The sequence below is a fragment of the Podarcis liolepis genome (assembly GCF_965112155.1).
Source record: "Podarcis liolepis genome assembly, chromosome: 16".
NCBI classification, from domain to species: domain Eukaryota; kingdom Metazoa; phylum Chordata; class Lepidosauria; order Squamata; family Lacertidae; genus Podarcis; species Podarcis liolepis.
In genome coordinates this window covers 30404884-30429611 of record NC_139567.1, presented here as the reverse complement: position 1 = coordinate 30429611, position 24728 = coordinate 30404884, and the positions used below count along the sequence as shown (strand labels likewise).

At 49.4% G+C, this 24728-nt stretch overlaps 1 protein-coding gene across 3 annotated transcripts in view; it reads left to right on the top strand.

Moving 5' to 3' along the window:
• Positions 1-24728, top strand: part of RNF43 (ring finger protein 43) — a 51186-nt gene that overhangs the window by 18739 nt on the left and 7719 nt on the right. For all 3 annotated transcript variants that reach the window (XR_014519968.1, XM_083479243.1, XM_083479242.1), the window contains exons 2-7: positions 12529-12651; positions 18517-18591; positions 21171-21302; positions 21615-21716; positions 23102-23257; positions 24313-24415. Coding sequence is in view for 2 of the 3 variants with exons in the window: in XM_083479243.1 (XP_083335369.1) it covers positions 12529-12651; positions 18517-18591; positions 21171-21302; positions 21615-21716; positions 23102-23257; positions 24313-24415 (691 nt within the window). In the remaining variant the exon portion in view is untranslated. The remainder of the gene's footprint in view (positions 1-12528; positions 12652-18516; positions 18592-21170; positions 21303-21614; positions 21717-23101; positions 23258-24312; positions 24416-24728) is intronic.

Sequence of the window (24728 nt, the reverse complement as noted above, 5' to 3'; positions counted from 1 at the left end):
CCCTTCCAACTCCACAATTCAATGATGCTTTTAAAAGGGGATGGTAGATTCATGGAGGAGAAGGAGACAATGCCTCCTGGGAAGTGCAAGGGTGCTGGATTTGATGGAGGGCATAACAAATTAAAGAACGGAAGTCCAAGAACTGGACTTCACATCAATTTCACAGGTGGCTGGCAACTCTGATTTTGCTGTGGCTTATTGTAGGAAGGGACACGTCTACTAGAACCCGCTTAATCCCATGTGTGAAGTTTGCTGGGAACGTAAAAACAAGAACACAAGAGCCTTCTGAACCAAGACAATGACCCATCTAGTTAAGCACCCTCTTTTCACATTAGCCACCGAGATGCCTCTTCTGGGAAATCCCGCAAGCAGGATCCAAGCCCAAGAGCCCTCTTCCCTCCTGAGGTTTCCAGCAACTGGCATTCAGAAGCATCACTGCCTCCTACTATGGAGGCATGAAGGGGAGAGTTGCTCCTATGGTCAATTCCTACTTGCAGGTTCCCCACTGGGGCCACTGGGCGAAGATGTTGGACTTGATGGGCCGCCAGCCTGATCCAGCAGGCTCTTCTTCTGTTCTTAAGAAGGGACTTGTTTTGATTAATGTCTGCAGGAGACTTTGTGGAAATTTAAGTTATAATTGGAAAAATCTTAATAATTATTCATAAAGGAAACAGCTTATAAGAAGTAAATAAGGAGGCCAGACACAGGATAAAGGAAGTCTTTTATTTGGTTGTTTGTATTGTTGTATGTTATGTTTATTGTATTTCTGTATTGGGGTGGGTGGGTGGGTTTATGTTGTAAATAAAATTTCCAATAAAAAAATATTTTTTTAAAAAGAAGGGACACGCGAGGTCTTGGATTGGTCCCAGGTCTCATACTCCAAATGAGTAAAGCAAAGGTGCAAACAACCAATAATTTGAGCACGTGCAGAGTGCCTCTCCCTCTGATGCTGAATTGGCACATGTGGGATTAAGGGCAACAGGGTGTGATTGGCAGGGTGTGGCGGTGATGACGGCTACTGGCTTAGACACCTTTGAAACGGGGATTAGACAAATGCATCGAGGAGGAGGAGGAAGAGGAGAGGTCCATCGCCAGGTAATTAGGTTGCGTAGAGCTTCCATGTTCAGGAGCAGTCTAGCTCCAAATATATCACACAAGGCAAGGCGGGTGCCTTCATGCCCCAGAGAGCCCTCTGGTTGGCCACTGATGCAGCTGGCCTCTGTGGGCCACCATCCGATCTTCCTTGTGGTTTTTTTCGATCCCTGGAGAGTGAGTGCAACATCTCTGCCCCCCACCCCAGGCTCCCCCTGGGTGTGTGCTGGGCCCTTCCTTCCTTCATCAGGGCTGGGGAGAGAGAGAGAGAGAGAGAGAGAGAGAGAGACATTCCAATCCCTTCCTTTGCCTATAAAACCATTTCTTTTGTCGGTGGGAAATTTTTGCAGGGTGTGATCACCCAGGCAAAATAAAGAGCTCCTTTGAAGTGCGGGCAAGTTACTTAGTGAGCGCCTGGGGGTGAGAATCAGATTCCTCCCTCTCTGGAGCAGGGCAGGCCTGTCTGTACAAGCTGGAAGGCGAAGAGCAGCGAGCGAATGGCCCACAGCGAAAGGAGAGAGAGAGAGGGAGAAGCCTGCCAAGAGTGAGCTAGCAGGGTTTCCAGTGTGTGTGAGAGAGCACATCAGCGCACCTGCCCCCGGACTCCTTTAAAAGACCCTTCCCTGCCTGGAATCATAGAGCTGCAGAATTGGACAGGACCCAGCAGGTCATCGCCCTTTCTCAGCCAGCGTCTCCGCTAGCTGCTGTTGTCCAGGCTTACAATTTGTGGTGAATCGCTGTAGGAGCTTTGTCAAAGGGGTGTCTCAAGAGGCAACCCAAGAAGAGCCACAAGCAGAGCTCACAAGTGGGGGGGGGGGTGAAGGCCGCCACCTTCCCTTGCTGCATGTGATATTCAGAGCTAGACTGCCCCTGCACATGGAGGTTCTGTTGGAGGATAATAATCTGATGATAAACTCTCCCCCTCCATGCATTTGACTAGTCTCAGGTTGCTGGAGAAGCCCTGTGCAGTGCCAGAGGACCATCAGAAGAGTCCCGTGCAGCTGGATCGGGGCAAAGGTGTGTGTGGGGGGACCCATGTAGTCCAGCGACCAATCAGGTGCCCCGTTGGGAAACCCACAAGCAGGACCCGAGTGCAGCAGCGCTGTCCTTGCTTGCGATTCCCAGCGACTGGCGTGATTCAGAAGCCCAGGACGCGGGCATTGTTGCTAGAAGCTAGCCATGGATTTGCCTTATTATCTGCCATGAAATTGTCTAATTGGCTTTTAAAGCCGTCCAAGCTGCTGGCCTTCGTGTGGGAGCAAAGGATACCATGGTTTCAACTATGTGCTGTGCAGAGAAGCACTTTTCTTTTGTCTGACCTGAATCATCATCAACAACAACTTCTTCTTCTTCTTCTTCTTCTTCTTCTTCTTCTTCTTCTTCTTCTTCTTCTTCTTCTTCGACTTCTTAGTTTGGAGAAAAAGCAAGGAAGAGGCCACACAGTAGAAATATATAAAATTATGTGTGGCATGCAGACAGGAGCTAGAGGAAAGCTTTTTCTCCCTCTCTCACAACACTAGAACTTGTGGATATACAATGAAGCTGAATGTTGGACATTTAAGATCAAATTTAAAAAAGGACTTTTTCATACAGCGCAGAGTTAAATTGTGGAACTCCCTCCCACAGGAGGCAGTGATGGCCACCAACTTGGATGGCTTTAAAAAAGGTTTGGGCAGATTCATGGATAAGGCTGTCCTTGGTGACTGGCTCTGCTCTGCCTCCACGGTTGGTGGAAGTCATGCCACTGAATACCAGTTGCTGGAAATAGGAGGGAAGAGTGCTCTTGCGTTCGAATCCTGATTTCTAGTTTACTTATTTTGTAAAACGTATATACTGCTTGAGTGGTTGGCCACTGTGGGAACAGCATGCTGGACTAGATGACCATGGGCCTGATCCAGAAGTCCCTTCATAGAATCATAGAATCAGAGGGGCCCTGAGGATCATCTAGTCCAACTCCTTGCAATGCAGGATTATACAGTTGTCCCATACAGGGATCGAACCTGCAACCTTGGCGTTACCAGAACCACGCTCTAACCAACTGAGCTCTTTGACTTCTTAAGTTTTTGTGCTTTTGCTGTTATTTATTAATTTTATCGGTGCTTTTCTTGCTACCGCAACTCAACGCATGCAAAATAACACATGAATATATTAAAACCAGCATTAAAAAAAAAAACCAGTCTAAAAGACACACACACACACACAAAAACAAAAACAAAATTCAAACCCATGTAAAAACATCATGGATAGTTTAAAGCCCAAAGGCCTGATGAAAAAGGAATGTTTTCTCCTGGGGCCTAAAGATATGGAGCAATGGTGCCCAGTGAACCTCCCTGGGCAGAGCATTCCACAAGTGGGGAGTCACCACTGAAAAGGCCCTGTTCTTTTGGAACCCCCCTTTTCCATTGAGTTCTAGAATTTTGAGGGGGTGGGAAAATCTTCAGTCCCATAGAAGTATAGAATTGTTGAGCTGAAAGGAACCCCAAGTGTCATCTAGTCCAGCCCCCTGCAAGGCAGTTCCATTTACCGGGCTCTCAACTATGTTTCCAGTGTTGGGTTTTTAATCCACGTTTACATGGGCTTATCCCAAATTCAGGTTTATCCTGTCCTTTGTTATAAGGATACACCTGTTTGATGCTGATCTTTCTCAAGCCCAGCTGGATCCACCCCAAAAGGGGCCCATCCAGTCCAGCAATCCTGTTCTCCCCGTGGCCAATCAGATGCCTCACTGGGAAACCCACAAGTAGGACCCGAGAGCAACAGCAACTCTCCTCCATGCGGTTTCCAGCAACTGGTATTCAGAAGCATCACTGCCTCTGACCCATCTAGGTCGGTGGCCATCCCTGTGTCCTGTGGAAGTGAGTTCCACAGTTTTAACAGTGGGTTAAGAACTTAATTCGTTCTGGAGGTCTGTTCTTAACCTGAGGTACCACTTTAGCTAATGGGGCCTCCTGCTGCTGCTGCGCCGCCAGAGCACGATTTCTGTTCTCATCCTGAAGCAAAGTTCTTAACCTGAGGTACTATTTCTGCGTTAGCGGAGTCTGTAACCTGAAGCATATGTAACCTGAAGTGTATGTAACTTGAGGTACCACTGTACTTGGTTACCACTCTTCCGGTGATTCCAACTAAACAACAGGAAGAACTTTCTGATGGCAAGAGCTGTTTGACAGCGGGACAGGCTCGCTTGGAAAATGGCGGACTCTCCTTCACTGGGGGCCTTTAAGCAGAGGTTAATCTGCCAGGGATCCTGTAGCTGTGATCCCTGCATTGCAGGGGGTTGGGCTAGAGGACCTTTGGGGGGGTCCCTCTCAACTCCATGATTTGACGAGGTCCCCAGTGGCAACTGGGCGCTCCTTTCCCCTGCCTGCCTAGGCGCCCCAGCCTCTGCCAAATCCCGCCAGATGCCCATCCCAGGCTGGGACTTCTCCCTGGGCCTCTGGAAAGAGAGCAAGAAAAAGACAGAGTGCCAGCCACTGGCTCCTCCCCGAGCCCAGGCGGCTTCTCTCTGAGGTGTGTTGGACGGGCTCCAGGAAAGCATCGAAAGGCTCTTTAATAATATCTGACGGCCGGGTAAGAATTCGGGCAGGCGGCCAAAGCACACAGAGCTTGTAATCGTTAACTCGGTCTGTAAACAGTTCAAAACGGCACTGCAGAGGCCATCAGTTATTACATGAGCCAGGCGGCTTTTCATCTCTCCCGCTCAGCCAGGCAGGCTCATGGCTCCCCCCCCCCCTTTTCCTTTTTTGTTGCTCCTGCCTCCCTGCCGCAATGGCTGTGGGACCTGCTAGCAGGGGTGGCGTGCAGCTCCCAGGTAGGCCCAGCCAGACAAAGGAGCTCCAACTCCAAACGGCTGACCTTCAAAGCTGCGCCGAGCCGAGGGCGAGTTCTGAACCCGGTGGCGGGCCTAGAGGAAGCAGGCAGGGCCCCTGGTGCCGAATCAGGCCCTCAGGGTCCATGTGGCTCAGTGTTGCCAGCACCAGCTGGCAGCAGCTCTCCAGGATTTGAGAGGCAGGGTTCTCTCCCATCCCTACACTACCTGAAGTGAGCCAGTGTGGTTTTTGTGGTTAGAGGCTTGGACTAAGGCCCAGGAGGGACCAGGGTTCAAATCCCCACTCTGCCACGAAGCTCACTTCCTCACAAGTTTGTTGTGGAGTGACAGAACCACATATGCCCCTTTGAGCTCCTTGGAGGAGAAGGTGGGATATAAACACAATATTTTTTTTAAAAAAAGATGCTGCCAGGGTTTGAACTGCATGCCTTAAATGGCTGCTGAGGCCTAGCTCCAGCACCTATTTTCAGTGACTATGTTCAAACCTGGAACTCAATATTCTTGTTAATTCCATCCTTTGTATGCTATTATTGTTGTAGTAATCATCCTGGAACTTGGTTACTTTCCTGATTAATCCCCCCAATGAAATATCCTAAAAATTCGTACTAAGCTCATTCCACAGGTTCAAGCATTGCAAACATTTCTGCTGGCCAGGTGGAAGGACTTCCCCTCTGCCCATCCCCAAGTACTGTACAGTGGTGCCCCGCAAGACGAATGCCTCGCAAGACGGAAAACTCGCTAGACGAAAGAGTTTTCCATTTTGGAGGTGCTTCGCAAAACGAATTTCCTATGGGCTTGCTTCGCAAGACGACAATGTCTTGCGAGTTCCTGCTGGTTTTTTCCCTCCCCCCCTTTTTCTAAGCCGCTAAGCCGCTTATCAGCTGATCCGATCAGCAGATAAGCCGCTAAAAGCCGCTAATAGCACTAATAGCGCTAATAGCGCTAATCCGCTAATCCTTCGATGGGCTTGCTTCGCAAGACGAAAAAAACGCTAGACGAAGAGAATCACAGAACGGATTCTTTTCGTCTTGCGAGGCACCACTGTACACAGTTCTGGGGATTCTCCTGACCACACCGCTGAGCTGATTGGGGAAACCCCTTGCCCCAGTGGGACTCGTTGCATGGGCTTACGGTGCTCTCCACAATTTGCGAAAGGACCGGAGCCCCGGAAACCCTATAGAGCTGGAAGAGGGATTAAGAAAGAGCGTCACTTTTCTAATTTCCTCCTTCAGCCCTTATGTACTTTTCCTCTTTCAACAAGCCTTTTTAATGAGAGATCTTTCCCAGTCCGCATCTGTCCTGGGATTGTTGTGATATGTCGCCATCGCTTTATCTTTTGTGTGTTTGCCAACCTAGGCTCCTTCTGGAGGAAGGGAGGGATACAAATTTGAATAATCATTTTCTTGAAGGAAGAAAATGGGAACCACCTTCACCATTTCATCACCAAGGAGGAAGTGTGTGGAAGTGGGGGTGGGGGCTCAGAGGCCTTGCAAGCATCAGGGAAATAGCTTAACGATGTCCTTGTGCCCATGGGAGGCAGAGTGAGGACCCCTGCCCAATAACCTGCCCAATAACCTGGCTCAGACTCTGCCTAATAACCTGCCCAACAGCTTGCCTCAGACCCTGCCTAATAACCTATGGTTACAGCCTCCTTTAGCCATCCTTCCTCCATCTTTAGCATTTTGATGTCCTGATTCTTTTCACTTTCTGACATGTTACTGATTGACCTCCCCGGCCCAACCCTGTGGGCTTCAGTGCCAACGTGGCCGCTGAAAATATCAGATGGAATTTGTCCCCTCATAGTACCACTGGATTTTGATTTTGACATAGTTCCCCCGACCCGTTGTCCAGCCTCAAGCATGTCCTCTCAACCTCAGTTTCCCCTCCGTGAAAATGGGCACTCTCAGCTCCGAAGTGCATTCTGTATCTGGAAGGGTGAACCTCGAAAAACTCAGTCTCTGTGAATTCTGATGCAGTCTGACCAGATTTGGACTAATGTGAAAATCGGGATGTCATTTCCTTTTCACACGCCTGCAAATGTTGCAACAATAATAGTAATAACAATGCATTTTTACTGTTAGCTGCTCTGGTTTCTCATGAGTGTATCTTGTAATTACCTTTTCACAGTTCTGCAAATTTGGCATTATGATTATTATTAGTAGTAATAATGCTGCACTTTTACTATTAACCACTCTGGCCTCACATAAGCCGAAGGGAGAGGAAAAATAAACTATTATAATTCCTTTTACTCAGTCAGCCCTTCCTCTCATGAGAGCCCAGGGCGGTTAGCAGTAAAAAATGTGTCATTAAAACAAAAGTAGAATATACATTAAGAATCTGCATTGCATTATTCAAATGGGTTAATTCCTATTAAGCCCATGTGTGAAAATGCCCTTTTAAAACACATTTAAAGTGTGTATGTTAGGGTGAAATACATTTAGGAAGGCATATACTGAGATAAAATACATAAATATGGGTTGAAACACATACCGTATTTTTCGCTCTATAAGATGCACCAGACCACAAGACGCACCTAGCTTTTGGAGGAGGAAAACAAGAAAAAAATATTCTGAATCTCAGAAGCCAGAACAGCAAGAGAGATCACTGAACAGTGAAAGCAGCAATCCCTCTTGCTGGTCTGGCTTCTGTGATAGCTGTGCAGCCTGCATTTGCTCCATAAGACACACACACATTTCCCTTTACTTATTAGGAGAGAAAAAGTGAGTCTTATAAAGCAAAAAATACGGTATTTCAATATAGATTTCTGTGCAGATTTTATTTGTTAAAATCAGATTAATGCAGAAATGGAACAGGGGAGGGAGCAATTTTTTTATGAGCACATTTAGAAACGAGAGCCAGCGTGGCACAGTGGTTGGACCAGACGAGGGAGAGACCAGGGTTCGAATCCCTCCCTCGGCCACAAAGCTCACTGGGTGACCTTGGAGGCCAGTCAGCCTGCTTCACAGGGTTGTTGTGAGGCTAAACATGAGGACGAGGACATTGTTCACCACCTTAATCTCATCAGAGGCTTATTGCATATAAATGCAATAAGTAAGTAAATAAATAAATGGATACGAAGGAGTCCTGCTGGTTCAGGCCAATGGCCCATCTACCCCAGCATCTTGCTGTTATAGCTGCCTCTCCCACCGAGGGGTGCCAACATACCCCCCCACATTGAGGGGGCACGGCATCACGTGACTGGTTCTGCCCCCACCTGCCGTACCAGCAATCTCCTGGCAACAGCAGGGGGTAGGAAACGTGGAGCGTGATCTTCACCCTCCATGCCACCCTTGCCCAGCGCATGAGCGCTCTCCTGGCATTGGCGGGGCATGATGACCCCCTCAATATTGGGGGGAGGAGCTCAACCCCCCCTTGCCCACAGATATTGAGGGGGCTGAAGCCCCTTCCACCCCCTATAGTTGGCACCCCTGGGCCTGCCAGATGCCTATGGGAAACCTGCAAGCAGGATCCGAACATCAGAGCCCTCTCCCCTTCTGCGGTTTCCAGCTACTGCAATTCAGAAGCGTTGCTGCCTCTGACTGTGGAGCCATCCATAGCCTTCTCCTCCTGCCTTGGTGTTTACGCAGCCTGGGTCCAGCCCCTTCATGTCGCAGATTGCATCCCCGCTGGGAGTGAAGATAAGCTGTCCACTCGGAAGAGCTCCTCTATAAAAGCTTGTGCCAGTTTCCCCTTAACCAACCATGGAGCGAGGCGGGAGAGGAGAGTGGTGCTATCAGGCTTCCAGTGGAAGAGAGATATCCCTTGATCCTTTGCCAAGGTCCTGGAAGCAGGTGCGAGCTCACCTTTGGTCTAACAGACAAGGCGGCCCAGGAAAGCAGATGTGAGGCAGATGGCTCCTGCCTCCTGCATTCATTCATTCATTCATTGAGAGCATTTATGCCCTGCTCCTAAAAGTCTTCGAGAGCAACTGACGTACAATAAAAACAAGAGTCCCTACTCTGCAGGCTTACAATCTAAAAAATAAATAAACACATGGCACACGAGGGAAGAGGGACAAGGAGGGAAGAGGAAAAATCAAAACCTGGGCACTGATTTCTAAATAGCTGCTATAATGTGTAGCTGGCATAGTTTGGGGGCCAGGAGGTGCCTGATGGGAGCTGTGTCTCCAGCATAGTTGATGGAGTGGGTCTCTTGTTTCCCATCTCTCCCACTGAGGCAGCAAGATGGACTGACTTCCCCCAGGTGACAGGTGCGGGAGAGGAGGTCTGATGAGACTGGCATCTTCTGCAAATATTTGGGGCTTGGGGGGAGGTGACCGATGGAGCACCCTTTCTCCCCACCTATTTCTTCTTGGTTTTGTTTCCTTTCCGGACTCCGGATACCCTAGTGAAGACAGAATTGACTGATCGATGGATTGCATTGATTGATTGATTGATTGATAGACTGGCTGTGGTGTTGGTTTTCTGGATCCACCCCCCTAAGCAAATTCAGGGAATTTGTATTGGGGGGGGGATTTCCCCTGCTCTAGCCAGCAATCTAAATTAGCGTGTTTATTTTACTTGCGTTTAGTAAACAAAGGGAGAACCTTTGAACATGGCCACACTTGCCTCAGATTGAATTTGCAGCTGGCATTTTGCAAATGGTTGCTAAAGAACTTGTGAAATGGAAAATTTTCCGTGGAAAAAATAAAGGGCTGGGAAGAGGTTCCATTTTGGAAAAGTTTCTGCCCTATATTACTACATTACTGGATACCTGTAGCCGTTCCACCTTGAAGGGGCTCGGCAGCCTATGTACATACTGAACATTTTGCATTTCCAACCCCTCACCCCCAAAACGAGTAGAGTTGTAATGATCATAGGAGCAAATCTCCCACCCCAAGTAGCCCATGCCCTAGAGATCAGGGGGCAGTTTTGGTGCAATGGTACAACATCTCAGCAGCCCTGGGTCTTTCGGACAACTTGGATTCTGGACCCAGCTCTCCTTCCACAGGGCAAGTAAATTACTTTCAGGGTTGTTGTTTTACAATCAGTCTTAAAATTTGTGAAATAAGTTAGTAAGTGCACTTTGGGATGAACTTGCAAGCCCTGAGGTGCTTAGCCAAAGCCATCTCTGTCCAAGGAAGAATGGGACAAGAAATTCCAAAGTGTCCATTATGAGCACTTGGGATAAACTTGCACAACCAATGGCTTCGAGTTGCAAGAAAGGAGATTCCAACTAAACACCAGGAAGAACTTTTTGACAGTCAGAGCTGTTCGACAGTGGAATGGTCTCCTTCAGGAGGTTGCGGACACTTAGGGACACTTCCTTAGAGGTTTCTAAGCAGAGGTTGGATGGCCATCTGTCAGGGGTGCTTTAGTTGCAATTCCTGCATTGCAAGGGGGTTGGACTAGATGACCCTTGGTGCTAATTCTACAATTCTATGATTCTAACCTGAGGTGCTTAGTCAAAACCATAACCATGAGATGAAGTCGTCCTTGTCGTCTGGGTGGGTGGGTGACTTGCAAACAGTTACCTCATCTGCAGTAAGAATTCTCTATGTGGGCTCTGTCAAGAAAATTCCCGTAAACTGGATTATTTTGCTCATTTATTAAAAAATATTTGTGTTCCGCCCTTCATCCATTACTAGGATCAGTTAAACTGGAAGTGAGTTCACTCTTTTTCTCCCTCAGGCTTTTGATGATGACCAACTGTTACCAGATGGTGTTTGGATTTGCAGCAGCAATTTCCCCCTATAAGAGTGGTTTGGATGCCCTGCCCTCAGAGGCGGATGGAAACCATAGAATCATAGAATTGTAGGGACCCCAGGGGATGCCCCTGCAAGGCAGAAATTGCTACTAAATAATCCCTGGCAGATAGCCATGCAACTGCTTCAAAATCTTCAATGCAAGAGCACCCACCACCTTCTCAGGTAGCCCATTCCACTGTCGATCGGCTCCTACCGTCAGAAAGATCTTCCTGATAAACAGTCAGAATCTCCCTTCTTGTCATTTGAACCCATTGCTTCAGGTCCTCCCCTCTGGAGCAGCGCGAAACAGCCGGCCTCCATCTTCTGTGGGACAGCCATTTTAATATTTGAAGATGGCTGTCTTATCATATCAAACCGAGCTGTTCCTGGGAGAAAGCTGAGGATTGAGTCCTGGTTTCGCTATGGAATGGAGAGGTGAAACAGGCAGTCAACACAATTGCCCCTGAGCACCCTCTGCAGCGTGGTGAAAGCCCAAGTGGCAAATTTGGTATTATGGAGAGCTCTGGGCGATGAAGCAAGTGGCTCAAGTTGCGCTCCAAAGCTGACCAAACACTGATTAGCACACATAAACCGTGCCTGCCATGTGACAGTGCAGGCTGTGAAAATGGCTCATTTTGTGGCTTGCACTGCATCCTCTTGTAGCTGGCCAGCAGAGTTATTTTGGACGGTCTTGAGGTTTACTGACTCCCACTGTGAGGGAGGGACCTCTGGAGCCTCCAAGGACCTGCTGTGACCAGCTAGCTAGGCATTCCAGGGCTAAAGTAACTAATCTTTGGAGCGACCTTGAGTCCTCAGTCATTGCTTCCAGCACATAGTGGAACGATGGAGCAGTGGAACTCTCTCCTGCAGATGGCAGTGATGGCCACACACTTGGATGGCTTTAAAAGAGGACTGGACAAATTAATGGAGGCTATTGATGGCTAATAGCTCTAATGGCATCAATGCTCCTGAATACCAGTTGCTGGAAGCCACAAGAGATTGGATTAGTGCAATCCACTCTATGTGAGGCCTTCCTTGCACAATCTGGAAGCTGCAGTTAGTGCAGAATGCTGCAGCGCAATTGCTGAAGAGACTGAGATCCTATCAGCATATAGCACCTCCGCTCAGAGATCTGCCCTGGGTGCCTATTTGCTAGTGGGTCAAGTTCAAGGTTTTATTCTTGGTATGTAAAGTGCATAACAACATGGGACCATTTTGCCTGTGAGATCGTCTTACCAAGTCAACCGCTTCAATCTGCGGAGCTGGCGCTGCTGCAGGTGCCACATAATACCCGTTCTGTCTTTGTAAGAAGTCCATCTTTTAGTGTGGCAGCACTTATACTTTGGAACTCCCTGCTTCTTGATATCAGGCAGGTGCCTTCATTGTACTCATTTTGGTGCCTGCTAAAAACCACTTTTGTTAGGGCAAGCCTACCCAGATGTTTAGAAAGTCGATGCAAGTTTTAATCTGCTTTTAGTCTATAATTATTTTAACTTTTTGCAAATCTTAATTTGTTATTAATTATTCCCATTGATAATTTTATTGTTTTATCTTTTTTGTAAACCACAGTGAGGGCTTTTTTCCAATCAAGTGAAGTATATATTTTACGAAACAAATAAAAGAAGTCTAACTGGTGCCCTCCAGATGTTGTTGTACTACAACTCCCATCACCCCATATCCTTCACCATGCTAGCTGCTGGAGCTTCTGGGAGTTGGATTCCAGTACTGTAATCCCAAGAAGGCGCTGGTATATAAACGAAGCTATGGTAGACATTTTGACAAAGCTCTAGGTCAAGCCTGTTACACTGTATACTTAGTTGCCTTTGAAGTGTTGCTGCATACCTCGTGGCTTCACCTAATACTGCGATGCAGTTTTCTCTGCCACATCTCCATGGTGATTCCCCCTTCCTTTCTCTCTCTGCAGTTCCACCCCCTGTCTCTGTGCAACACCAGCGAGGATGAGCACACGGTCCCAGGATTTGTCTCCATTGTCAAACTGGAACGGCCTGAGCGCGATCCCCACCCCTGCCTGTCCTTGGCCAACAAGGTATGTGTGTGTATGTCGTTGCAACCAGAGCAGACCTGACAATCTCCTTTCCTCCCACTTTGCAAAACTTCGTGATCAGCTTCCCACACTCCTATATTGCCAATCAGCGGCTCCATTCTGCATTCCATTTGCATCTGCTAAATTTATATGCATAGATGGCTCTGGGTAAGTTAAAAGGGCAGCGGCTCAGGGTCCCTCCAGCACTGCCCTTTGTGGTATATCCGGCTTCCCTGTAAGCAAGGTAAAATAGCTCTCCAATTCTTCATAGGCTCTGTTTCCTTGGGATTTCCGCTGCGAAAAGGCAGTGCAATTTGCAGCAACATCCCTGATGGAGTCCCTGATCGGTCCTTCGTTTCCAGTTCCAGGACTGGACAAATTCATGGAGGGCAATAAGGCTATTGATAAGGCTATGGTGGCTATGCTCTGCCTCCATGGTTGGAGGGAATAATGCTTCTGAATGCCAGTTGCTGGAAGTTACGGAAAAGGAGAGTTGCTGCTGCACTCAGATCCTCCTTGCAGGTTTCCCACAGGTTGGCCGCTGTGAGAACAGGATGCCGGCCTAGATGGGCCCCTTTGGCTCAGTCCAGCGGGCTCTTCTTATATTCAGTGGAACAATCTCTTACGAACTTTGCACCTGCAAAAAGGCTCTGCGTAATATTCTACAGGAATGCTGCCTCTTTCTTCTCCTGCTAAGCCCCAAGAGCGGAGCTTAGTGGATCAAAGGGAATGTGCTCACCAGCCTACCTCACGAAATTCGGCGCAGCTCCTCCGAAAGGCCTTTTACCCTGCGCTTTGCAACACTTTGTAGCAGCCCTTTCCCTGTCCCCCTCTGCCTGCACAAGCAAGTGTAAGAGTTCCTCTCCTATGAAACCGAGCACGGGTTCGATCCTGTGGCCAGGAAAGGAAGCTGTGGGCAGCCAGTTGCGCCCCCGGCGGCTTGAGAAGAGAAGTGGGAGACCTGCTTTCAGCAGCAAGCTTGTTTCTTGGACGCCTGCAGGACCTCACCTGCCGGAATCCGCAAATCTGGAGCTGCAGGAGCTCAGCTCGAAGGTCTTGCCAGTTGCAAGCTCGCCAGAAGATTTACCTGCACCGCCGGTGATTCTTTAAGCGTTGCTGTATGAAGACTGTTTGGGGCGACAGCAATTTGGATGTAAGAGTGGAGACGGGGAGTGGAGGCTTTCCGAGAAGTGTTAATCCACCCTTTGGGGGATTTTTAGTTGCTGGTAGAAAAGGGCCGCAGTCGTGTGGGTCGCTTCATGGCAACCTTGAGCCCTCTGTTTTCTTTCACGAGGGTGGTGTGGTTCTTTCTCCGAGGGTAACCCTGGAGCCCGAAAGTGCCGCCTCCACCTTTGATCTCCCAGCTGGGAAACTCTGCTCCTGACCTCCGACCCCTTCGCTCGAGGCAGGCTCTGCAACTGCCAAGCCAGCTTGCTGGAGTTATTCTGGCAGGTACCTGCTTGCACACGCACTCCAAGGAAGCCCAGATCAAAGGCAGCCGGCAGAGGCATGAGCTAAGATCGTTCAGGCCCTGACTTTGCTAATCAGACTTCCTCTCTTCCTTCCTAACCAGGCAGCAGTTAACTACTTCCATGCCAGGATCTGGGCGTGAGACTTGTGTGGAGCTTAGAAAGGGTGAAGAGGGCTCTCTCTCACACAGACACACACACCGACACTCTGCTGGCTGAGACAAAGCTTTCTGTACAGTGGTACCTCGGGCTACATATGCTTCAGGTTACAGACTCCGCTAACCCAGAAATATTACCTCGGGTTAAGAACTTTGCTTCAGGTTGAGAACAGAAATCGTGCTCCGGCGGCGCAGTAGCAGCAGGAGGCCCCGTTAGCTAAAGTGGTGCTTCAGGTTGAGAACAGTTTCAGGTTAAGAACAGACCTCCGGAACGAATTAAGTACTTAACCCGAGGTACCACTGTACTGTGCATCGTTCTGGCTGCCTCGCCTCAGAGAGGATATTGGCAGAGTTGGAAAAGATTCCAAAAAGGGCCAGCAAAAACCATCCAGGAGATGGAGAGATGAGGTGATGACGAATGGTTGCAGCATCCAGGACTTTTTAGTTTAGAGAAAAGGAGAGCACGAAGTGGCGTGGCAGATGCTTATAAAATGACAGGTGGCATGGGGGAAAGAGGCCAGTCACTGCTTCTCAAACTAACCTACCTCACAGGGTTGTTGTTGTGGGTATTAAATGAGAAAGGGGAGAACCATTTATATGCAGCAAGTAAATAAATAAATTGCCTGGAGTGGATGGGCCCTCTTCTAGGTTGCTGTTTGTTTCCACAACGCCCTGGAAGAGTCTGCAAAACCCAATTCATTGCATTTTTAAATTGCATTCATATCTCGCCTTTTTCTCTCTCTGGAGCTCAAAGTGGAATACATTGTTCTCCCACCTCTTCCTTTAACACCTCCTCACAACAACCCTGTTGTCAGGGTGAGAAGCAGTGGCCAGCTCCCAAAATCACACGCAGTGAGCTGTCAACTGGGTATGTGAAGGGATTTGACCCCTGGTCTCTCCCAGGTCCTAACCACTGGCTCTTTCCTAACTCTGGCAGCAGAAAAGTTTCTGGGAAACAAATTGGGAGGCCCTTCTGGGCTTCCGAGTTCCCCGGGTTTGGGAAGAGAGAGGAGCTGTTGGGTTAGCTGCGGTGTGTGTCTAATTGCAGGGAGGGCGTAAGCCAGGAGTGCCACCCGCCCGCCAGCCTCTCTCTCTGTCTCCCTCTCAGATGGGTCTGGCACAGCCCAGGAGAGGCCCTCTCTCTCTGCCAGCATTTCTTAGCAACAAGATCTGGGCTGCTCAGTTCCTCCTCACTCTCCTTCCGAACCCCCACCCCTTTCCATCTGCAGAAGAATGTAGATTACAGGCTGCCCTTTGCATTAAATTTCCCCGGCGGAGAGGAGGAGTTGCCACGTGTCGTCCCACGGAAGAGAAGGCCCAGTGCAAACCACCAGTTGTCAAGGCCTGGGAACGCCGTTCCTGATCTGAAACCCCATCCCTGTAATCCCCCCCCCCCAAAGGAACAGCTCTGAGCCTTGCGGCAGCATGGTCTCCATCATTACTCCTGAGCATGTGCAGAGAGAATCAGCTCTAGTATCAGCACCGGGCACTTCCATCAGGTCAAAGTAACTTTGATGGTGGATTTAAATGTGTGTTTTCATGCCTTTTTGACTACTGATTCTATTGCTTCATGTTTCGTGGTGATGCCTCGGAAGTTTGCCTCAAATCCCAGTTTGGGAGATGAGTGGGCTATAAAGGCATTAAATTTATTTATTATTGCATTTATACCCCACCTTTTTCTCTCCAAGGCGCTCAAGGCGGCCTGCGCACTGTTCTCCCTCTTCCTCATTTTAATCTGCACGGCAACCTTGTGAGGTTGGTTAGGCTGAGAGGCACTTAGCGAGCGCCCGTCTGAGCGGGGATTCAAACCCTGGTCTCTCTGGAGTCATGGCCTGACACTCTAACCACTACACCACACCACTATTAAGACCAACAATAACAACGATAACCTGCCGTCTGTGCCCTGCCTCCGGTCATGTTCGGAGTGCCCTATGCCTTGAGACACAGCTCTGCTCCAGAGCCGACTTTTCTGTCCCTGGAGATCCTAGAGTGAGCAAAAAAAACAAACCCGCGAGTGCCTCTGAGCACGTGCAGAGGTTCCCTTTGGTGGGCCCTGAGAAGCTGGCGCGAGGCAGAGTTGGGGCTCTGCGGCAGGCCTCTGTTTTGTTTGCTGCCTCCGTCTGAAGGCAGGTCTCCCGCCCCGGCTCCCTCCCCGCACCAGGGCTGGCGAGAGGCCCTGACGGAACAGCTCAGGCTGCCCCGGGCTGCGGCAAGGCTGGCCTACGCTTCCCAATCCCCGGCTTTGATGTGGAGCCAAGCGGGTGGTTTCTCTGGGGCCTGGCGGGGATCCAGTGCCAATGGGAGGCGGGGGAGGAAGGCAGGTGAGCCGGCTGGCCAGGGAGGGCGGAAGGGGACTTGAGGTAGGCCCGGGAGTGCCAGGCGTTTGCAGGGTGAGGGCGCTTTGCTCCACCAAAGGCAGGAGCAGCACAGAGCAGCCCTTTGTTCCTGCAGAGAGGGCAGGGCAGGGAGCGGAGGGGAGGGGGCCGGCCGGTTGGTCGGCTGGCTGGCTGGCTGGCTGGCTGGCATCAACAGCCCTCCTTGGAACACCGTTGTTGTCGTTGCCACACCTGGCCAGCCCTCAGCTAGGGGTGGCAAAGCTCTGGCCCACCAGGAGGCAGGGAAATGGGCACCGCATTCTCCCTCTTGGGGTCTGCTTTGTGCATTGCATACAGAGAGGCAGAGAATGGTGGCTTTCCTGCCTTTCTCCTGCCAAATGAGAACCAGAAAATTGTAGAGTGTGAAGGGATCTCCCCAGGTTCATCGAGCGCAACCCCCTGCAAGGAGAAAATCACAGCAAAGGCTTTCTCTCTCTCAACCCAAGTTAGCTGGGTTCAGCTTTCTGCCCAGGGGGGGTAACAACTGGGGTGGGAGTCAAGTTCAACCCCCGACCCCACGGCTCTCTCTTTTTCCTATTTGAACATTTTTAAACCAGTGTCATAAGAGAATCAGGGTCAGAGAGGGGAGTAAAGGAAAAATGACCCTACTAATATCAGATTATTATCATTCTACCCAAAAGCCCCACAAGAATAATAAACTGTGCCTTGAAGAATGCATCGTTGGAATATGTCGAACATTTTTAAACCAGCTAGCATGGAGAGGCTTGTTCGCTAGCCTGTCGAGAAATTCTGCAGTTGTATTATGTATATGTAAAACAAAGCAAATGACTTTATTAGCCTGGGAGAATCAAAAAACTGACTTGCTGGGTTACACCAAAGCCTAGTGTCTTGTTCCCAGGAAAGGACAGTATCTGGGAAGCCCATCATGAGCAGGGCAGGGAGTCAAGAGCCCTCCGTGGTTAAAACCATGCTCAAGGAGGCTTGCAACACGAAAAGCTTTCCGTGACTGCCAAATTATAACAAAAGTAGCCGCGGGCGGTAAATAAAAGCACTTCAAAATGTATGCGGCGAAATTAAACCATCCCCACATAAGTCAAATGAGGAGACCAAGAATTAATATCCGTAACAGCAAAATCAACATCTCCAAAATTAGATCTTGACCCCAACGGAAAAGAAATCCTAGGCAATACGCTGCTCCAAGGGTCTGCAGGCATCCTGAGAGGCAGGTCTTGAAGGACTCTGAGCAAAGATGGCGTCTTTCAGCCGGCCGGCAGCCCTCAGGCATGCCGGGAGATGCTGACCTGCTGCCGGCACTGAAGGAAGAGGCAGCTTGGAGTCTGGCTGGCTTCTGTGTGTGGAGTGCAGCCGGGAATGCGGCTGCCTCAGGGGACAAAGTGTCTTGGGCTGGCCCAGAAGAGCATTGTGGGTGGGAGGAATCGTCAGGCCCTTCAGGACTTTGTATGCGGCCCTCAGGGATCTCTCCAGGCCACACCCTTCTTGAGCGTTTTTGCCTGCCTGGGATGTGTCCTTCAACTCTGGCTTGCTTGGAAGGAGGACACAGAGGGTGGGTGGGTGTGAGAGAGGAAAAACACACCTGCTGTACAAAAGTAAACTTCACATTCGCTGCTCCACCCACGTTTGCCTCCGGCGCCAACCATTCCTGGCATGCGGCCCCCATAAGGCTGCCAAGAAGGGAATGTGGCCCTCGGGCTGGAAATGTCCCCCCCCCACTGCTGCTGCTCAGGCCATGATACACTTGCCCAGGGGACCACAATCACTCAGCAGGCAACCTGCGCCCTCCCTGTGATTCCTGCACTGCAGGGGGTTGGACTAGATGCCCCTTTGGGCCCCTTCCAACTCTTCCGTTCTATGATTCCCTGATTCCCCTTTGCTTTCTTTGGACAGGCCAAGCTGGCGGGAGAGAGAGGAGCTCGCGCCGTCCTCTTTGACATCACGGATGACCAAAGTGCTGTCGACCAGGTAAGGAGTCAGCTGTCTCCCTCTCTCTTTTTTTACAATTTTGCCAGGAGGCCAACAGCAGGTGGCGCCAGAGCCAATGGCAGGCAGAGCCAGCTAAGTCCACTGGAGTCCCCATCCTCCTCTCTGCTGAGATCTACAAGGGGCAACACTAAGACTAAGGAGGAGGAGGAGGAGAGGCTGGGTGAGGGCTGGATGAGAGCAGACTATCCTTTATGAGCAGCTCCCTGTTCCCCCTGATGAACCTTCCCTCAGTGCGGCTCACCAAGGCAAGAGTCAATGGATTTTAGATTTTGTGTTTGCAAAATGTTCCTGTTGTTAATCTTCTGTAATATTTAGGGCAGATCCACACTAGCTATGCACTGTATATTCAGCACATGTTTAAGGCACATGGCTTCCCCCAAAGAATCCTGGGAAATGTAGTTTGCCTCTCACAGAGTTGGTGTTTTGCAGCAACCCTAAAAAAAAAGTACAATTCCCAGGACTGGTGGGGTGTCATGTGCTTAAACCATAGGATTTCAGAGCTGGAAGGGACCCCGATGATCACCTAGTCCAGGGGTCAGCAAATTTTTCAGCAGGGGGCTGGTCCACTATCCCTCAGACCTTGTGGGGGGGGGCGGACTATATTTCAGGGGGGGATGAACGAATTCCTATGCCCCACAAATAACCCAGAGATCATTTTAAATAAAAAGCACACATTCTACTCATGGCAAGCCCCACAAATAACCCAGAGATGCAGTTTAAAAGAAGGACACATTCTACTCATGGAAAAACATGCTGATTCCCGGACCGTCCGGAGGCCAGATTTAGAAGGCGGTTGGGCCGGATACGGCCCCCAGGCCTTAGTTTGCCTACCCATGATCCAACCCCCTGCAATGCAAGAATACACAGCTCTCCCATATGCAGGCTGAATCTCCAACCTCGGCGTCATCTGTACCACACTCTAACCAACTGAGCTACCCATGTTGACGGAAAAGAAGCCCCAACTTTCCAAACCAGTTGGCTTCACACAAGCTCTTTTGTTCCTGCCTTCGGTATCCTCCTTAGCTCAGGCATTGCTCCTCCGTTGTGTCACTGCAGTCTACCTGTCCAGGTGGCCGCTCACCTTCTCAGCTCCTTTGCTTCTGGGTCTCTTTGCCCTGAGATTCTTTGCCCTTTCCGAGGGCAGTGTGTGCATTGATTTCTAGACTCACAAATAGGTATGAGAAGGAATGGCATGACAGCCCCTGAACAGAAAAGCACAGCTCCCGTAAGCTAGGGAAAGCCGTGTTGTTGTTATTATCAGTGTATTTATTTATTTATTGCATTTATAGCGCACCTTTTCCTCCGTGAGTTCTCCTCATGTAATGCCCACAAGAACCCTGTGAGGTAGGTTAAGCTGAGAGGCAGTGACTGGCCCAAGGTCACCTAGTAAGCTTCAAGGATTCGAACCCTGGCCTCCAAGATCCCAGTCTGACACACTAACCACTGCATCACACTGACGCCCAGTTCCTAAGGAGAGGGAGTGTTTCTCCTGGATGATGGATGACTGGTTTGCCAAGCTCAGCCTTTTAAACTTCTGCTTGTGTGAGCAATGAGGATCCAGAGAAGATGGTAGGCAGACCTGCCCAAAACATTTCACCGCCCGAGGCACAGAAGTCCCTATCCCCAGCTTTCTTACCCCCCAGGCAGGGAAAATGTAAATGAAACCACTGACTCTGTGCTGCCCCCACATGGATGGCAGTGCCCAAATTCTTTCACCTGAGGCAAGCGGCCTCGTTTCGGCCTGGTGTTTTGGCCTGGCCTTTTCCTGTAATGAAACCTGGCAGTGTGTGGGAAGCACAGTCTCCAGCTCTGCAATAAGTGCCTGGGCTCAAATATCCTCAGGTAACCATCAGGGAATCTCCACTCCAGATCCAGATTGTGTGGAAAATTCGAGACACACACACACACACACACACACACACACACACACAGAGAAACCCGACTTCTTCACTCAACACTTACTTAACTTGTGGAACTCCCTGCCACAGGAAGCAGTGATGGCCACCAACTTGGATGGCTTTCAAAAGCTGGACAAGTTTATGGAAGAGGAGAGGACTATTGGTGGCTACTAGCCATAATGGCTATGCTCTGCCTTCATGGCCTGAGGCAAGCAATGCTTCTGAATGTCAGTTGCTGGAAACCGCAGGAGGAGACAGGGCTCTTGTGCTCGGATCCTGCTTGCTTCCCAGTGGGACATCTGCTTCACCGCTGTGAGAATAGGAGGCTGGGCTAAATGGGCCCCCTCTTGGCCTGATCTAGCAGGCTCTTCTTATGTTCTTAATTCTCGGCCTCAGGCATCAAAATGCATGGCCGCTGTGCTTCTCACAAAAAACTCCCAGGTTACCCATGCAAGCATTTTTTTGCTGGGTTGGGCAAGGCCACAGCAGAGCTTCAAATCTCAAACCCAGGCCTTGCCTGGGCTGTTGGTTGGATGGGATTCCTGGAGTTCTCCTCAAGCTGATCACCTGGGGTGTGGAGTGGGGTCCCCAGCACCCAACACATCGATCCATGGCACCTGGTGACATGCCGCTCTCACCTCAAAGGTTGTCTCTCCACAGCTGAGAAATCCGCGAGGGCTCAGTCACCCCGTTGTTTTGATTTGGGGCCACGACGCCGAGCTGCTGATGGGCGTGGTGAACAACAACCGAGAAGCCCACGTGAAGATTGAGGTGAAGGAGATGGCGGCCTGGGTGAGTTCTTACTTAGCCCCACTGCTGCACCTCTCTCGACCCTTCTCTGTGCTGGGCCAAAATCAGCCTTGCAAGAAGTGGCGCCCTCTTGTGGGCTCCAGGTGCATGAGAGTTCCAAAGCTTGGGTGCAGCCACCGAGAAGGCCCTCTCCCGCGTCCCTACCAAGTGGGGTTGTGAGGGTGGCGGGATCAAAAGAAGAGCGTCCCCTTAAGATCCCAGAGCCTGGGCAGGTTTGTATGGGAGAAGACAGTCCTTCAAATAGCCTGGAGCTAAACCAGATAGGGCTTATCTAACCTTTTCTCTCTCCAACAGCCCGACTATGATGTCTGGATACTCCTCACCGTCATGAGCACCGTTCTGGTGATCGTTTTAATCTTCATTGTCCGTACTCGTTGTCAGCCAAGCAGAGATCGGGTAAGAGCCCTCGGACAGATGCCAGTCCTATTCTGAACACCCCAAACTGCTTCTCAAGAGCCCCTATCTGGTCTGTGCTAATATCCTTCATGCCTTGCTCAGATCAGTGACTGGTAGAGTCCCAGACCCACCTGCGCGCCTGCTGTTGAAATAGGTATCTGTTTGTCCAGGCTTTTGAGACATGAATGTTTACTGAAATTTCTGCAGCTGGTATTGCTTTGTATTTTTGATTTTAGAAACACATTTTTAAAGGTTTTATTTTAATACTGTTCCTTGCTCGGAGCTCCCATGGGAGGAAGGGCAGTAAAGAAATGGAATCAATCAATCAGCATATTTTCAACAAGGCAAGCGTTAATGAATGGGGATTTTGTGTTTGCAAAATGTTCCTGTTGTTAATCTTCTGCATTATTTAGGGCAGATCCACACTAGCTGTGTACTGTATATTCAACACACATTTAAAGCACATGGCTTCCCCCAAGGAATCCTGGGAAATGTAGTTTGCCTTTCACAGAGTTGGTGTTTTGCAGCAACCCTTTAAAAAAAAAGTACAGTTCCCAGGACTGCTGGGGTGTCATGTGCTTAAAATGTGCAGTGGTCCTATTAGTATAATATAGAAGCTATTTGTATATTTGGAGTCATGTAGCTTGCTATTGTAATACTCCTGGAGTATGTATCTTTGACCCGAAACAAGAACATGCACATACATTTCTGCAAACTTCATCAGCGAACAGGACAGAAATTGCTGTTGTCATTCTGCCTGTACCAGGGATGGCAAACATTGGGCCCTAGAGATGCCACTGGGCTCCCATTATCCTCCGCTGAGGACCAGCCAGGCTGGCCACTGGGAATTAGCATCCAACAACATCTGGACAGCAACAGCTACTCCCTCCCTGTTACGAACCATAATCTCCTAGCCTGGTGCCATAAGTCATGGCACCAGTTTGTCAAAGAGGGCATCCTCCAAATTCTTCCAGTATGTCATTGTTGTGAGTCTGGCTTCTAGTAAAAGGTGACTTATTAGTGATTTGAGCAGCAGGTCTGTGTTTTCCCCCTAACAAGATTGTGCAGAACCAGCTCTCATAGAATCATAGGACCTTTAGCCCATCTCCTGCAATACAGGAATCCCAGTTAAAGAATCTCTGGCAGATAGCCATCCAACCTCTGTTTAAAAACCTCAGTGGAAGGAGGTTCTTGGCGGTTTGTCTTGCAATTACTTGGATTTCAACAAATACCTCCAGAACTGAGCCACTTTCCCGCCTGTCCACCATGTAGAGTCATAAAATCGTAGAGTTGGAAGGAATCCTGAGGACCGACTAGTCTGATCCCCTGCGTATGTTGGCTCCCTTCCATTTCCGCTCCCTCAACTGTCCAATTTGCCTCTGCAGACTAACGCGCAGGAAGAGACCCTGCAAGCCATCAACCAGCTGGCCACACGGAGGTATCAAGCCCGCTGCCGGCAAGCCCCCACGGGGGACTCTGTCAGCACCTGCAGCTCGGCCCCCGTCTGCGCCATCTGCCTGGAGGAGTTCGCCGAGGGCCAGGTAAAATATACATTTAAAAAAAAACCAGAAGCATTTTTACTTGGTATTATGGGTCAGGACATTAATAGGCAAGATGTTAAACTGTTTTTATATGCAACAACTGCGGCAAGAGTATTGTTAGCCCAGAAATGGAAGCAAGAAGAAATTCCGACGAAAGAAGCATGGCAGACGAAATTAATGGACTACGCAGAATTGGACAAAATGACAGGAAGGATTCGAAACCTGCGGGACCAGAGATTTACAGAAGATTGGAAGAAGTATATGAATTATTTGAAGAGCAACTGTAATCAACAAATTACGCTAGTAGGACTACAAGAAGTTTTTTAAGGAGAAATATACGAAGTGTTACAAAGTAGAAAAAGATAAGAGATATTGGTTATGAGTGGAAATGTAATAGGGAAGATAAGAAATGCATACTGAGAGATTAGATTGGAAAATTTTCAAACCAGATTGATGGAAGTCAAAAATTTGAATAAGATGTAAAAGTATGTTTAATTACTGTTGAAAATGATATGTTAAAAAAAATTATTTAAAAATTATATATATAAAAACACACGGGGAAGATGAGGACCCAGTCATCTCCTTGGGGAGGTCCAGTTTAAGCAGTTTGCAGTGGTGGCGCCCGACTCAGGTGGCTTTAAAAGGGGATTAGGCAAATTCTTGGAGGAGAGGGCTATCGCTGACTACCAGCCATGATGGCTATGCTCTACCCTCAATGGCCGGAGCAGTTATGCTTCAGAATGCAGATTGCTGGAGACATGGGAGAGGAGAGAGTTCTGTTGTGCTGGAATTCAGCTTGATGGTTCCCCATGGTTGGCTACTGTGAGAACAGGATGCTAGACTAGATGGGCCATTGGCCTGATCCAGCAGGCTCTTCCTGGGTTCTTGTGTGAGGTTTCCGATCATCACTACCCAGGCAAGGCTATCACTTCTCCAAAAGGAATTCCAGTGAGATGTTCCACTGGAAACCAGTTGTACAGCCCAGATCGGAACAACTGGTACCGCATTTCCCCTTGAGCTGGCAGCATTTCTCCATGACTTCCCTTTCTTTGCAGGAACTCCGCATCATCACCTGCTTCCATGAGTTCCACCGGCACTGCGTTGACCGCTGGCTCCTCGAGCGCCAAACGTGCCCACTGTGCATGTTCAACATCATTGGTAAGATGGGGCAGGGGAAATGCAACCTCTGTGATTGGTGACGTAGGAGTACAGGAGGACACTTGCCTGATCAGGCCAAAGGTCCAAGCAGCCCAGCATGCTGCGGTTGACCAGAGGTGTCTGGGTAAGGCCAAAAGGAAAGCAGGAGGCAAGAGCCAACACTGGCCCACTAATGCTCCCCAACAAGTGGTATTCAGAGGTATACTGCCTCTGATCAGAGAGGTTCTAGTTTTGCCCAGTGAGCCCTTTCAAAGCAGCATCAGCAGATGTCTCAGCCACTGGTTCAGCCACAGAGCCAAGGTCTCAGCCATTG